Here is a 15,254-nt window from a genome sequence, read left to right as displayed (position 1 = left end):
CATACAAAGGTTTGACGTCACAATATGTAACTTTTCTCCACGTTCCCTCCTGATTTTTCTTACTCCTAACACTTCTTCCTAAAACCAAACACGCCAAATTCCAGTCCGATTCGATCAGCCAAGAGTTGTTATTGATAAAAGTTTACAGCCAATGATAATTTATGCGCGACGCACTGACTTGCTCCCAATACCCTCTTTAAATTAATTTTAGTTTTTTTTACGCCTCTAAGTACTTATGGCTTTTAATAGCTCTTTTTATGATCAAAAGCTAACGAGAGACCTCAATTTTAACCTATTTACACCATTTACTCTTACACCAAATAAATGTCATGGCGCGTACGATGCCCAAAATGCATCCCACATGGAAAGGAATGAAAATGAGTATTTAGCCATCAGTAACAGAATCGATACTTTGGGTCTGCTGGTCATAGCAAGGGGTTAATCATCCATGGTCTAGGGGCCGACTAACCTCTCCCTTAGGCTTCGGCCGAGCTTCCTGATCAGTTTGTAAATCCAGGGATAGCGGTGTCGGGGTCGAAATCTCCGGCGTAGCCGTAAATGCTTTGCGCTGCCATACGACGGTTCAGCACTCGATGTCTGGAAGTATGGTCCTACTTTAGTAAATCAATAAAAGAGTCATAGTTGAAATTTTGCTATGAAAACCTGATAGATCAAGTAAATCTTATTTGTCAGAATTATCTGAAAATCAGCTAAAAGTGTCGTTATATCGAAAACGTATTAAAGACATATTAAAACTTTGCAAAGTTTACTAAAGTCATAAATGAAAATTTCCTGACAAAATGGAAAGTAAACTGAATGGTTTAATTTTGAACTGTAATAAACCAGAGAACTAGAAAAGCTCTTGAAAGAATGATAAGGCTTGGTTATGTCTTACGAAAAGATGTAAGCATTTGATGTGCAATTAAATGAAAGTATACAGCTATTTAAAAAAAGGTTGAATACTGAATAGTGCATACAGAATAGTGCATTCCTAAAGTAAATATACAGCAATTAACTCTACATGTAGTTAGTATATTGTTTCAGATGGAATACACTAAAAATAGAAAAATAGGCAATGTCACTATGACCCACAATGCACTTTGGTCTTGGAATGCACTATTCAATATGCGATATTCACCCTTTTTAGAAATAGCTGTATCAACGTTATCTTATTGCTGTTGGATTCCAGAACTCCGAGTTTGTTGGGTTTCCGCATTCATTCGAGGGTTCTCCTCCAGGTCTCGCGTTTTCCTCTGGGTCTCTTGTTCTCCTCCCTCCATAAAATCAAGATCCTCTAAATTATAGAGTGGTTTTCATAAACCCGTGAAACAAAGTGTTGTCGAAACGTCCGTCACCACCAACAACAGTCTTTCTCAAGACTACACTCACCCGGACCGTCACATTCCACAACAAAGCTAAAGTGTATATCTTATATCATTAATTATTCATGAGCTCATCGACCAACCACGGTTTCTTATTTGTTCCACGTGCAGTAGTTTGAAACCCCCATCAAATACGACCACACCCATTTCAAAGTTCCAGTAGTTTGAAATATTTCAAGTAAGTCCTACTACTCGGACTTTGAAATAAAAACAAACATAACAAAAAGAGGATTGAAATTCCACGAGGATTTTGAAACCCCAATAGAATACAGCAACTCGTATTTGGAACATTACATCACGGGTTTATAAAAACCACTCTAAGCAACAAGAAATCCCCATTGCTTTCAATGCGAGTGATCGATCTGTACGACTTGATTAGTAAACCCTGTTTCGTATTTACTCAATTTCGCTTGGCCCCATATCCAGAAATGTTAGTCCCAGGGAGGTTAGCAATCATGCCAAGTTTCATGCTTTTATCACTAAAGTGAACAATTTTTGACGTTAACAGCCGGACTACAACAGTATCCCGAGCTTAATGGAAAGTTTAATGCGGCTTTAAAATATTTTTGATGATGTACATCTGACACTCGTTAAGTAATGATCACTCCTTCGCTAGGGTGTATACTCTTCTTTTACAAATTATATAATATTGATACTTGTAAATACATGCTGGGCTTTCTAATAATAGCTAATAATTTATATGCACATACTTTTTATGTCGAAGATGTCCCGATATTATTAGAATATTATTCAAAGGTATTACATGCAATCAAGGAGATGTTAAGGGAACAGAATCAACGAATAAAGGTTTAGTACCATCACGTGAGAGTAACCATGTTGGATGCCAGGAACGCTGAATCGTTTTACACGAGAAAGAATTCAATTTTTGAAAGTATATATAAAGGGATTCTATTGCAAAACCTCTATTGTAATAATACCATTTTGTAAGGAAATGGATTTTAGCAACGAAGCTTTGAGAAGTGCGTGAGGTTTGCTTGGCTGGATTCAAAATAATGTGGGGAAGGACATAATAAATACATGCTGAAATAAAAATACGTGAGCAAGAATTAAGTGGCCCATTAACTCTATCACCAACTACGCCCTTTACAAGCAGATATAATAGACAGATAAATGACAGGATTTCCAGTAAAGATAGAATCAAGGACTACGTCCTATAGCTAAGTATCCAGACTCGAGTATTGAAATATAAACTTCAATAGTTTTAAATACCGAGTTTCATAGCATTGCAGGGAATGAATGACTGCAAAGCCAAAATAGTTGATAATAATTAGTGTAGTGTATATATATCAGTGGATTATCGTCAGGAGCTACTTTTCGTGTACATATATATTGTACTATTATATGAATAACTACTACTGCTACTGTTCAAGTTGATCCTGGGAAATGAGTATGTAAATTGTCCTATTTCACTATGACGTCACTGCTTGTTTATGTGGGGGATAGAATCGCCAAATCCAATAGAAAATTCAACAAAATTTGCTCCTAGCGAAACAGTTTAATCTAAAATGGCCTGGTTTTCAGATATAATATGTGTTAATAAGTACTAAAATTTTTTCTGAGAGTTTGCTGGCTATTCTACTTCTCTTCGTAGATTGATACGGGTTTTAGAACAATTTTCGGTGAATTTGCGTTGATTTGACCCCCTCCGACGACCATGATCCTTTGCGTTTAAACAATTATTTTGATGTGACGTCATAGTGAAATAGGGCAATTGACAAAACAAGGATTAATTTCACTTTTTGACTAACCAGATAACTCTTACTAAGCTCACTTCAATCCTCTACTTGATTTTGTAGATGACGATATGCATAATGCGAGTGAATAGCTCTCTCTCTCTCTCTCTCTCTCTCTCTTTCTTTTTCTCTGTTTGAGTTCTTTTTTCAGAGAGCAGTGAATGGGAGAATAAATTAATCTTCTCCAATTCTAGAGTGCCTCCGTTCCACAGGCAACCCAAGCCTTGTCAGTTGATTACGACTGGCCATGCCTGTTTTATGCTTGAGAATATACAATATATGTATAAAAGATTGCTTTAGCACACTTAAAAATTATATACAGAATAAATGCTGGCCTCAATATTTGAATCTTGTTACTGGAATGGCATAGGTTGCTGCATCTGGAAATGGTAACAAAAATGAAGACAGTTAGTCGATGTTATAGGGTGATGATGATAAAGATGATGATGATAATATAGTATTTAAAAAACTCAACAAACAATAGAAATCATGACCATGAAGGAGGTTTTATATCTGATATACTGTAGATTCGTCTTCATTTATGCATAAACTTTAACTTGGATTTTCCCTATCAAACTTGGTTCACTTCGTAAAGAATTCGGTACAATATGAAAACATACATCATGAGTTTTTTAAGTCGTTTTATAAACTCGCAGATCGCGTTTTATCAGGTCTAAAAACACTCGCCTATGCCTTGTATTTTTAAACACTTCTGATAAAACACTCCTGCGAGTTTATTACACAGTATATGTAATATAAGTGATAGTGTAATATGATGTTATTGATGATGGAAATTATTGCTGCAAAATTATTTCATTCATTTAGACATTAACTAATAGTCTTACTGTAGGCTGGTAGGCTTGGGTATAGATTGTTGTTGGTGTTTGATCTGCAGGTATCATAGAAGCATGAATATGGGCTGCAAATAAAGCAATAACGAATTAGCTAACATTAACTGCTCAAGACTTTGAGACCTTGAAAATGAATTGTTGCAAGATGCTGAGTTTAGGAATAAATCTTTTGGGTTATATTTCATGTAATATAGGACCGTCGCAGGGGTAACCTGAAGACTGTGCAAATAAAGGTTCACTCTCTTATCTCTAACATATTAGAGGGATATATATGTTATTCACCAGCCTAAAGTCGTTCCAGATAGAGAAAAACTGTGCCTGAAATCTTGAATATATGGACGTTATATAGGGTTGTTAGGGACCTAGGTCCGCTTTCAAGACCGAGGGCACAGGTTTTTTTATTGTCTGGACGTAAGGAAGTAAATAACTTATTCCCCCCCATTTTACTTGTTTTGCAGTCTGTTTTGTTATTTAACAATCTGTTTTCTCATGTGTGGCTTGGAAGATGTAAGCCTTACGTCAGGATATCAAACTGTAGGCAGAGATAAAAAATACCCCCCACCTGCGCAGCCAATTAGAATGCATGATTTTTAGGATACTGTACCGGTGGGTGAATTACAACCAGAGCTCACCTTTCAGCTAGTGACAAAACAAAGATAAATTATTCTATATAATCTTTTGTTAGTTCTACATTTTTCTAGTACATACAAACTTGAAAGGTGGATTGTAAATCATGATCCCCATCTTCCATGTCTTCTCTACCTTCTCCTGTACTAGGCATAGAAGATTTCTCTCCTTTTATAGACTGAAAAAGAATTACCATATCAAGTGAATAACATGTCTTACGAAACTATGAAACACTACTAACTACAATCACAAAAGGCGAGGTTAATGACACCATCATAATCATGGCACGTCATATTAGATGTTCACAGAGATTAGATTTTTATATAAATACACTCAACAAAATTATTCGATTCTGATTGGACAAGAAGAGTATTGAATCCCAAATTGTACTCTGTAGAGTCCCAATTAAGTTGCAAAAAATTGCACAATCTTATCGTACAATTTGGAATTTATAGATAACTTGTGATGTTTTGAAAATTCTCAAATTGGACTTAATTTTGAAAACTTTCAAAACATCACTAGTACCTATAAATGTGTAATTCCAAGAATTATCCATACCCCCTACCCCCAGAAATTCCAAATTTCTTCCATACAAACTCTGTAATTTTGCTCTTTCTCTGACCCACCTACCCCTTGAAAATTCCAAATTCCTCTGTGGGAGGGGGGGGGGGGGGAAGGGGAGGGGGAGGTGGGGAAGGTATGGATAATTTCTGGAACTACACAATACGAAATTGTACTCGAGATTATGTGATCTTAATTTGGATTATATTTTGTTCCATAATTTTTCAGCCACTCACACTCTGCTCTATATACTGAACTAACCTCTCTATACTTTTGCAGGTACAACTTAAGGGGTTCAACATAGTTATCAAATCCTAAAGTTTGCATGGCAAACAGAATATCTTCTCCATTTATAGTTTTCCTCTTTTCTTGGTGACATCTTTCACTTGCTCTGAAACAAAGCTGTTAAGGAAAATTCCACAATAGAAACAGACTGTACATCACTTCAGCTCTACTGCTTTCATATCACTGCTTCTGCTAGTAACAGAATTAATACAATCATGTATATTTTGCAAGGGAATTAAATGCAGCATAGCAGTAGTGCGTTCTCCCCTCACCTCTTGGGTCACAGTTTTGATATTTTTTACAAGTCAGTTGCAAAGTCCTCCCACATTATTTCAAAGTTAAATAAAGGATACTCGCTAGTTATGAAACTAATAAACTCTGACACACATTCTTGAACACATTCTTTAGCATCTTTAGCTATCTGTAAAAGACAAATGAAAGACAAAGATTAAAAACATGCATGAGGATAAAATGAATTAGTAGTGTACAGAGTTTTAATAGAGGGCAACTATCTGTGCGTGATTGCCGGGTACTTCACTTCTCATCGCTGGCTGTTTCACGATCAAATGCAAAATTAATATTAATTTAGTAAAGAACATAGCCATCCATTTCGTTGAGAGCCTCTACTTAAAAATTACCTAATCCTCTGACTGCTCCATGCATCATAAACATTGTATTAGTTTCGTACTATTAAATAGTAAATATAAATTTTATAAGTTACTATTGAAATATCGAACACTCTAGAAGAAAGCTGCATGCATATGTATAAACTTACCTTTCCTGTTTCAGGAATTGCTTTTTTCATTATTCTAGCAACATTTGCTATGGGAAGAAATCGGTCCTAAACCAGAAAATGAAACAGTAAATATGTTAGTTTTTCCTTGGTGTTATAATAAGTCTGCTTATTACATTTTGTTTTAATTTGATCACTTGAGGATCTCCTGTACCTGTTCTCTTAGGACATCGTCTCTTGATTCTCTTTCTTCACCATCATCAAGGTCTTGTCCCTCTACAAAATATAAAACCAACTAGCCATTAAGTTTTAAAACAAAGAATAAATAAAAGAATAAACAAAAGAATAAAAGAAACAGACAGAAAATAAAAGAAGGAAATAAAAAATAGGAAACAAAACAAATGGAAGCGGGAGGAAGATTCAACTAGGGACCAAAAGGAAATAAAATTAAAAAATTAAAAAATTAAAAAAAGAAGAAAAAAAGAATGGAAAAAAGGAAGAAAAATAGAAGAAAAAAGCAAGGAAAAAACCAGTCACACTATAATGAGAATATACTTGTGCTGAAAAAGTAAATGATATTTTTTATTCTTATGGCAGAGCTTCAGTGATGTAGGTTTGTGAGAAGTGTTTAGACTAGTGGTGTATTTTTTAATAAATGATAAAAACAAAATTACTTGTTTCTTATTGGACAAGAGGAGTACAATCAAATCCAAAATTGTACTCCATAGAGTCTCAGTTTTGTTGAGCGTATCATAAACCAAAAATTGCACGACCTTCGTGACAATTCTGAATTTTGTATAACCATGGTGTTTCAAAAGTTCTCAAATTGGACTCCTCTATGAGCCACATCCAATTTCGAAAACTTTCAAAATATCACTCGTACCTATAAATTCTAAATTGTACTCAAGATCTTGTGATTTCCTATACAAATTGAATTTTACAGCCTCTACTGTCTAATAAACAGAGTATAAAATAACCATATAAACATTGATTCTACTCTAAATTCTTGAATCTAAAATTCATTCAAATGGTCTTATTACACAAGAAGCTTTACCTGCCAAATATTAGAAAATTTTCTTGTAGTTTTACATCACGACCAAAAAATTTTAAATCAAGCTTTTCCCATGTCAATATTCTGGTGGAGTTAGCATGTTGGAGTATTATATCTCACTATAAATGTTTGCATTGTAAGATATGCAAGATATAATATAATGTTGTTTATTCTTGTCACATATTTAGTATTAAAGCCTGGGGTAATAATCAGCAAAGCCCTAAGTGTTATAATAACTGGAATCAAAGTACTCAAAGCATGAGTATGTTTGGAACTCTACTTTAGAGCTAATGCAAGCTTGATTTGTAGTGATGGAACCAAAATACATTAAAATAAACACAAAATTATTGGTTTGGTACTAAAATCAAAATTTTTGAGCACTGGTATGCTAATTTGAATTATCTTTTTTAAAATCGTTTTGCTCCAAAAAAATACAGATTATCAAGTTAACATTTTGATAAATATTTTCTAAAGGATGGATTTGAATATTGCAACGAAGTATTTATCTATAATATTCTGACTCAAAGATCTATTTTTTACAGGTTAAAAAAATAAGACAGGAAAACAATATTCCATAGTATTAGTTAGAATTCCAATAAGAATCAATAGATTGAAGAACAAAGCTTAAAATTGAGAGCATCATCAACATCAGTTGGACATCACATTAATCGTAGAGCCACTGATTGGCAAAGTAGTGCATTGATTTTACCATTGGGCAGTCAATTTCTGCTAGTTTATAGAATGTCTTCTTACAATATAAACTCTATTAAAAATGATTGGAAGTCAGCAAAACTTTCTATGGATTATTGGTGGCCTAGATCAACAGCCAATCACTAGAGAACCAATCCACCTTTTTTTAATCTTCATGTTGTAGCTTAATATAATAGCATTGATCATGCAAGCTGGAATCATTATGACACAGAATGAAGACAAACCTTTAGTGTATGGTAGGTGGTTGTAAGGTCCAAAAAATGCAGGCTCGTAGCTTAATCCAGGATTGAATGTAGGGTTGTACCCCATGTTCATATTCATGATTTTAGACAGTACATGTATTGAAGCTCTGGATCAAACAGGATGATCTAATCACTGGCTTCTAATTAGCTAATTAAGTCCTGCAGATTCTTGTTATGCTATTCATAAGAAGATAAAAATTATCTAGCAGATAATACTATGGCAGTTTGATTGGTTGATTTACTGTCAATTTACTAGATAACAATGTATCTTTTCTATCTCCTTGTAGACCATACTCTATTATTTACGGTGACAGAATCTCAAAAAAACTGACAAAAATACACAAGGTCTCTAAATTCAAGAGCTTGTTTCTTTTGTAAGAACACCAAAAAAGAATTCTTAAGATATAAAATGTGGGATGTTTGTTTGAGACAATAAAAACACCTAAAAATAAAGAAAATGTCCATGTTACAGTTCCATCGAGCAGAAGGTTTGTTATAATATATCTTGAGGAACAAAAGTATGGATTAATAATTAACGAGAGGGTAAAGCCCAATAGAGTATTGTAATAAAATATTTATAAACTAACACGAGAAAAATAAATCCATGTTTACGATGCAATGAAAAGAATTTCTTTCCGAAAAAAATTCTTATCATAATAACAGACAAAAACATTTGGGCTTGGTTTAATTTGAAAGTTATGTCCTTTTCAAATATTTTAAGGACAAAAAAATGACAAAATTTTAGAAAATACATGGGAAGTAAACAAGGAAAATGATCCAAGCAGCTGGAACACCTTGAGATGATTAATGTTTGATTACCAGGGCTAAAAAGATTGTCTCCTTGTTAGCGATATTACACGACAGTAAAGTAAAAACTAATAGGATTGAAACTTTGATTTGTGATAGATTCTATTCATATAATTATCAGACTTTAAAGTACAATAATTATAAGCTCTCACTATTTTATCCCAATAGTATATATTAAATTAAAGTGCTAGCTCATATAAAAAACAAATCAAATATTAGATGTTACTAACTCAAGAATAATATTAATTAAAGTTCAACATATGGGTCAAGATTGGAATGTAATTCCATTCACACATATTATATCAAAAAATGAAGAATCTAATAAATTTTAGTTTGAAATTACTTCTTTTCTTACAAACTCAAAGGTTTGAGCTTCTTATGAACAGGAGAATAATATTAGATAATATTTTAGAAAATTGTCATGTAACTGCAAGTGAATAAGAAAGCTGTTCAACTGAGCCATTGTGGGATAAACTGAATATTTTTTAAGACAAAAGCTGCAATTTTTTTACAATAATTATTTAACATATCATTTCAACAAATATCAGTAAGATAACATTTTTACAGATCTGTGGTTTAGAGGCAAAAATTAAATTAACATGATAATTATATTAAACCTTTTTTTAAAAATATATTTTTTAATTTATTCATTTTTTTCTTTCCAATATTTTTCCAATCTATTTGAGCATCATAAATTCACCTTTTCGGTGCTAGCTTGGATTGTGTTACATTCACCAAAAAGTTCGGACATTGTTCTCAGATTCCCATACAAATTCACTGAGTTTAAAGAGAAAATTTAGGTAGATTTCTTTAGTTAGCTCTCTTAACAGCAGTAAGAAAAGCTTCAATCAAGCTAGAAAAATGATCATTTACTTGTATTTAGAGAACTAACTAAACATTAACCAAGTAAATAGTTCTTTTAGAGTCAATACATTTGTACAGAAATTCGAGAACAATGTCAGAACTTTTTGGTGACCGTAACACAATCTAAAACAATTTATACCCAGTGATGGCTAGCACCGAAAAGGTGAATTGTAAAGGAATCCAGTCAACAATTCATCCATGCACAGAGGCCCAGGTTAAAATAATAATTGTATGTCAAATGAGCTAACACCACATCTTGTGCTATCTTATCTCATTCTTTATCTTTTGCATCATTCTGTATTTTAATCTTTTATGAGCATCAGAGAAATCATACAATAAAGAGAGAATTACAATCTTTTTTATGAAACTATGACAAGTTATTGTGAGGGTAATATGAGTTTAGTTCAAAGATAAGTCAGATTATTTCTTATTTTAGGTTGCGAATACAGTACTGTAAGTAAACAAAAGTGACAAAAGAAGAACGAATGTTTCAAGAACAAGTTCTATTTCTGAGTATTTGTGCAAAGGTTATTGCACTATGGTGGTTTCAGTAAACACTTCCACAAGTTTTTGATTTCTTTTCAACATCTTTTTGAAAATTTTGAATTGTGATCTTTACCACTAACCTATTAGGTATTAGCACTTCACTTTGATGTTTTGATAGGCAGAGTTTGTACATTGTTACATGAATGTACAAACTCCACCTTTTTCTGGTCTCTTTTCTTCAACCTGTCATGGGTGGCCCTAACAGGAGTGCAAGACTGCAGTGGACATAGCTCTAGTTATTATAGGGACACACAAGCTACCATGATAGGTGATGATACCTTTGAGGCAGTAGGACAACACACTCAAGGAAATTAAAAGTAAGATTGATATTATTAGGTTCGTTTGTAACAAAACACCATGATGTTTCAACCAGGAATCAAGGGAGATGATGTAGCAGGGCTTAAGAAATAACGTACAGACATCAAACAACATCAACTAAGAATTGGAACTTGTCCGGTCAAATCTTTGCCTTACCGGTCATTTTGACCAGTAAAGTTGAGCCAGAAATGAGGTATGACCCAGCTAAAACTAATTTGGCCAGTCACCAGCCATTATTTTATAGCATTGTGTTAAGCTCAGTAGAGCCAGATGATGATGTCTAGGTTTTGATTTATGGACTCTGCATCACACAAGCACAGTTTGATGAAACTATCCGTTGATTCAAGGAATTTGACTAATAATATCAGGCTTTTTTTCTTTCTGTAAAACTTGACAGCCTCAATGCCAATTTTTTTTTTTTTTTTAATTCTAAAAAACAATTCAACAATTAAATCAGGCTCACTGATGCTAGTCTACAAGAAAGCTATTACATATTGTCTACACATCAATTGAACAGACATTGCATCATATACAGTATAAGACCACAATGAGTCATGGATATTTATCATTATCAAGCTGTTCATACAGATGAGCCTACAGTCATGCCCATATCATTCACATCACTTTCATCAATGAAAACTATATTTTTTTTAGGATTGGAATTTAGAAATTCTTAATTGTTTATTGAAGTACTGATAAAAACCAGACTTGGAGCACAAGAGAGAAGTTAAAACTATAGGCCTCATTCACACTAGTATCGTAATTGGAAGCAACATACTCAGACTCAGTAGTGTAATGCTCATTAACAGTGCTTGTCTTTTTCACACCTAGGTGATAAATGTAATAATACTGAGTCTGTGTATGTTGCTTATGATTCCAATTCTAAATATACCTTTCACAGATTCATGAAATAAGATCCTAGACTACAGTGTCAAAATATTGAAAAAGCTGAAGGTTAAAAGAGTAATTCCATAAAATAATATCACAGTCCAATAGTTTAATAAAAACAACTGAATTAGTGCTTACTTATCTCAATTAGATAGATATCGACTTAACAGCAAGATGAAATCACTGTACTTAAATAAATTATATATTTAATATCCTATACTCTTCTCGTTGGCATTTTCACTTCTGATGGGGATATCTTGTACAGATGTTTATAAATTACAGTACTCCTATACATTATGTTTTGCAATCATTTTATAGCTTTCTTACTCATTAGACTCATATAAATAAATAAAGAGGAAGTCAACATATCCTATATTGTTCTCTAAGCAAAGATCACTACTGATGTCTGACCACCATATCCAGTACAGGTACTTCTAGATTATATGTTTGCAATCAATAAACCTCCTTAGCTCTGGCATAATGTTTTCTCATTTCAGACCACTGCATGTGCTGATGCCTGTACATATGTTTATAAGATACACCTTCCCAATAACTTGGAATCATATCATAACTTTCACAGACTTTCATTGATACAGAGGAACATATCTTTCCTTTTGCAGGATCATTTTACCTAACGACTTAGTAGAACACATACATCCTGTATGTGGGATCATTTTACTGATGTGTGACAGGTGTTTATAGACAGACTCTACCCAATGACTTACTAGCATTTTACAACCTTCCCATGTGATATGGTGGAACAAACCAATCTCTATGTGGGATCATTTAACTGATGTCTAACAGACTAGGTCAGTAAGACAGGTATCTCAAACTACCTCTGCCCAAAAGACTTGTAAATATTCTTAAGTACATTTCTGGGCACGGTTGTACAAAGGTTGAATTAGCACTATCTGATGGATAAATCCTTATCTAGTGGATAATACAATGCATATTATCCAATAGATTCATCCACTGGATCCAATATTTATCCGTTGAATAGCGCTACAGGTATCCACCCTTTGTACAACCAGGCGGTATACAACGGTATAATATCAAGATACTAATGGTTACACAAGAATGAAGAGTGCAGTCCAAAAATCACCACCAACAACACTAACTTGTGAATGAAATGGAGAAAATTTCAGCCAATCAGCACAGACTTAATAGCAAGATAAATTTTCCTCCATTTTATCAATGGAAACAAGGAGAAATAATAATATAATAATTTGAAAGTTAAAATGAAATATAAGAGAACGCCAGCTGCGTATTTGGACACTGAGATGAATTTTCCGGTAGAATTTGAATAAGTTTTTAATATAAATTTCAGAACAAAAATAAATAAAAGCTTAAAACTTAGGCTTTCTTTGCATGGGATAACAATTTTAATGTATGGCTTTTGGATGATTTTTAACTTTGATGTCTAGACAATATTATTTAAAAAAATTATTTAATAGTTAACTATGGAATCAAATGACATTAAGAACGATAATATCAAACAAAAGAAAACAAAACAAAGACTCCTTGGTACTCACCATCTGTAGGACTCCCTTGCATCACATAATTCTGAGCTCCTAAATGACTTCCTAGACTATAATCTGGCTGTAAAGAAGTCACCATATTTCCACCTCCATCTTCTGTTCTTTCGACAGCAGCCCCAGCATTAGCTAGGCTCCCAGCAACTACACTAACGCCATCAGCTGAAGACACAGCAACAGCAACTTGCACCCCAGAAACATTCGGGATTCCAAGTCCAGTTTGGGTTACATCTTCGCTCATTCCTTCGCCTTGGTCTTGCGGAGTTTCGATAGTTTGACCAACTGTAGCTATTCCTACTACTTCGTTACCGTTGGGAACTGTAGCTGCCGCTTGTGTATAGTGAGGGACATTTTGCGGGAAATTTGACTGTGTAGTCGCTTCTTGACCGGTTTGAGAACTCAACCCTTCGGTTTCGGTCCTCGCTTGGTCCTCCACTGATTCCATAAGTTTGACTCAAAAGCTCTTCTAACCTGATCATTTTAGAAAGGAAAAAACCAAAGAATTATAGCATTTAATCTTTGTAAACACTTTTAGCAGTTTGAAAGTTCAATAAGAGAGCAATTAGGACATGGAAAACATTGACTCGGCCGACTTTTACGATAAGGAACGAGCGAAATCAGGAGAAGGTATTTTCGCTCGCTGAAACTAGTAACCAAATGCTTCAAATGCATCGAAAAAGCCCGCTCGAAAAAAGCAAAAAGAAGTGAATCTCAAAAGCTTAGATATTATTGGTGGAGGGCGTGAAGGTAAAACAAACCTTTCTCGTTTTTTTGTTGGCTGACCGGTGTTTCGTTTGAGTTGAAAGAGCCAACGAAAACGCGAGTTGGAGAACGAACGCGACTGGCTGTTTGCTCTTTCTTCTTCACCACTCACAAACAAGCTGCTCTACCAAACCACAAGCCTTGCCACACCTGTCAATCAAACCATCCCCATCACTCAAACAACCAATCACAACACTCGATATATCCTAACCTTCCAATACTAACCAATCAGAATCCTTGTAAGTAATACAGTTTTACATATATCGGGCTTTCTTTGTTTTCACCGCGAACGATCGAATAATCGAATGATGGAATAATTTAATTTTTCGGATTCGTTATTATAGCTCATTTTATCGATCATTCTTAATTTATTTTGCAAAATAATTGTTCATAGTTCTAATATACTATTTATATGAAAATATAGGTCAAATATATCATTTTAAATCATCGAAACTTGGCATTCCGTGTTTTAGGGCAATTAATTATTTATCAGTTCAGACGATAATGGTCAGGCCGGAGGCGAAATTCGCTTTCAAGCGAATTGAAAAGAATACATTAAATCTTAAGAATGAGAATGTAATATTTTAAAGAGGTCATATTTTTGAAGAGGAAAAGTATCATTAATGCTATCTTAAGTGTGAAGTTTGGAAAATTAGGTAGAAAATGGGCCTGAAGCGATTGAAGTATTTTCAAGTGTGTGAAGTACTGCGTCACCTGTCTTCGGACGTACTTTATTGACACATTTTCAATGCATTCTTGTCGAGTATTTACCATTCGCAATGGTCCATTAAAACAAAAAGATATGAATAAATTCCTTTTACTCTCAAACCAGCCCGATGCAAATTTTTTTTTGCTCTACTAGTAAAGCAGTCAAGTTTAATGGAAAAACTAGAAAAAAGCATTTGGTAACATGAGAGGGGAAGGTAGAAGGAAAATGCATTTTTCCCTTTACTTTTTTCGAATTCCTTCTTTATTTTTCTCTCTTTTCTTTTACTCGAAAAAAGTAGGAAACGTTCTCCCGAGTTTTTTCTTTGAATCCTGATACATTCTCTGATGACAAGGAGGTCTGATGACAAGGAGGGAGGGGGAGGTTGGAGTATTTTATTTATTTTAATTTTTTTCTTTTCTCCCTTTTTTCCTTTTCATTTTGTAATTCTTTCTTTTTTATGTGATTAATGTTTTTCAAAGTTTTTGTCTTTCTGGCGGTCTTTTTTCTATTGATATATCCCATAAAGGAAAGTAGCACATGTAAGCTATCAAGGATTTAATATTTTAAATGAAAAATATATGATTTAAAAACTACCATATTATTTCAACAAAATATACAAGCAATAATT

The 15,254-nt window shown here is 33.8% G+C and overlaps 1 protein-coding gene across 1 annotated transcript; it reads right to left on the bottom strand.

The window, feature by feature from the left end:
* Positions 1-1,874: 1,874 nt before the first annotated feature.
* Positions 1,875-14,024, bottom strand: LOC116297775 (nuclear transcription factor Y subunit beta). Its single transcript, XM_031706064.2, has 9 exons — positions 13,914-14,024; positions 13,153-13,626; positions 6,408-6,469; positions 6,236-6,301; positions 5,814-5,881; positions 5,437-5,566; positions 4,696-4,792; positions 3,982-4,055; positions 1,875-3,516 (listed from the first exon to the last, which is right to left on the bottom strand). Exons 2-9 carry the CDS (start codon positions 13,598-13,600, stop codon positions 3,490-3,492), a joined length of 972 nt encoding a protein of 323 aa, XP_031561924.2. The 5' UTR covers positions 13,601-13,626; positions 13,914-14,024; the 3' UTR covers positions 1,875-3,489.
* Positions 14,025-15,254: the final 1,230 nt, after the last annotated feature.

The sequence above is a fragment of the Actinia tenebrosa genome, unplaced genomic scaffold (assembly GCF_029948245.1).
Source record: "Actinia tenebrosa isolate PJP-AT-01 unplaced genomic scaffold, QUT_ActTen_1.0 PGA_scaffold3__52_contigs__length_22856419, whole genome shotgun sequence".
Taxonomy (NCBI): domain Eukaryota; kingdom Metazoa; phylum Cnidaria; class Anthozoa; order Actiniaria; family Actiniidae; genus Actinia; species Actinia tenebrosa.
Note: the sequence above shows the minus strand (reverse complement) of the source record. Positions and strands in the feature narration are given on the sequence as shown.

Coding starts and splice junctions, on each gene's coding strand:
- LOC116297775 (XM_031706064.2), bottom strand. CDS start 13,600: ATGGAATCAGTGGAGGACCAAGCGAGGACCGAAACCGAAGGGTTGAGT. Junction 6,470..13,152: donor GCAAGGGAGTCCTACAGATG/GTGAGTACCAAG, acceptor TATATTTTGTAG/AGGGACAAGACCTTGATGAT. Junction 4,793..5,436: donor ACCTGCAAAAGTATAGAGAG/GTTAGTTCAGTA, acceptor ATTCTTTTTCAG/TCTATAAAAGGAGAGAAATC.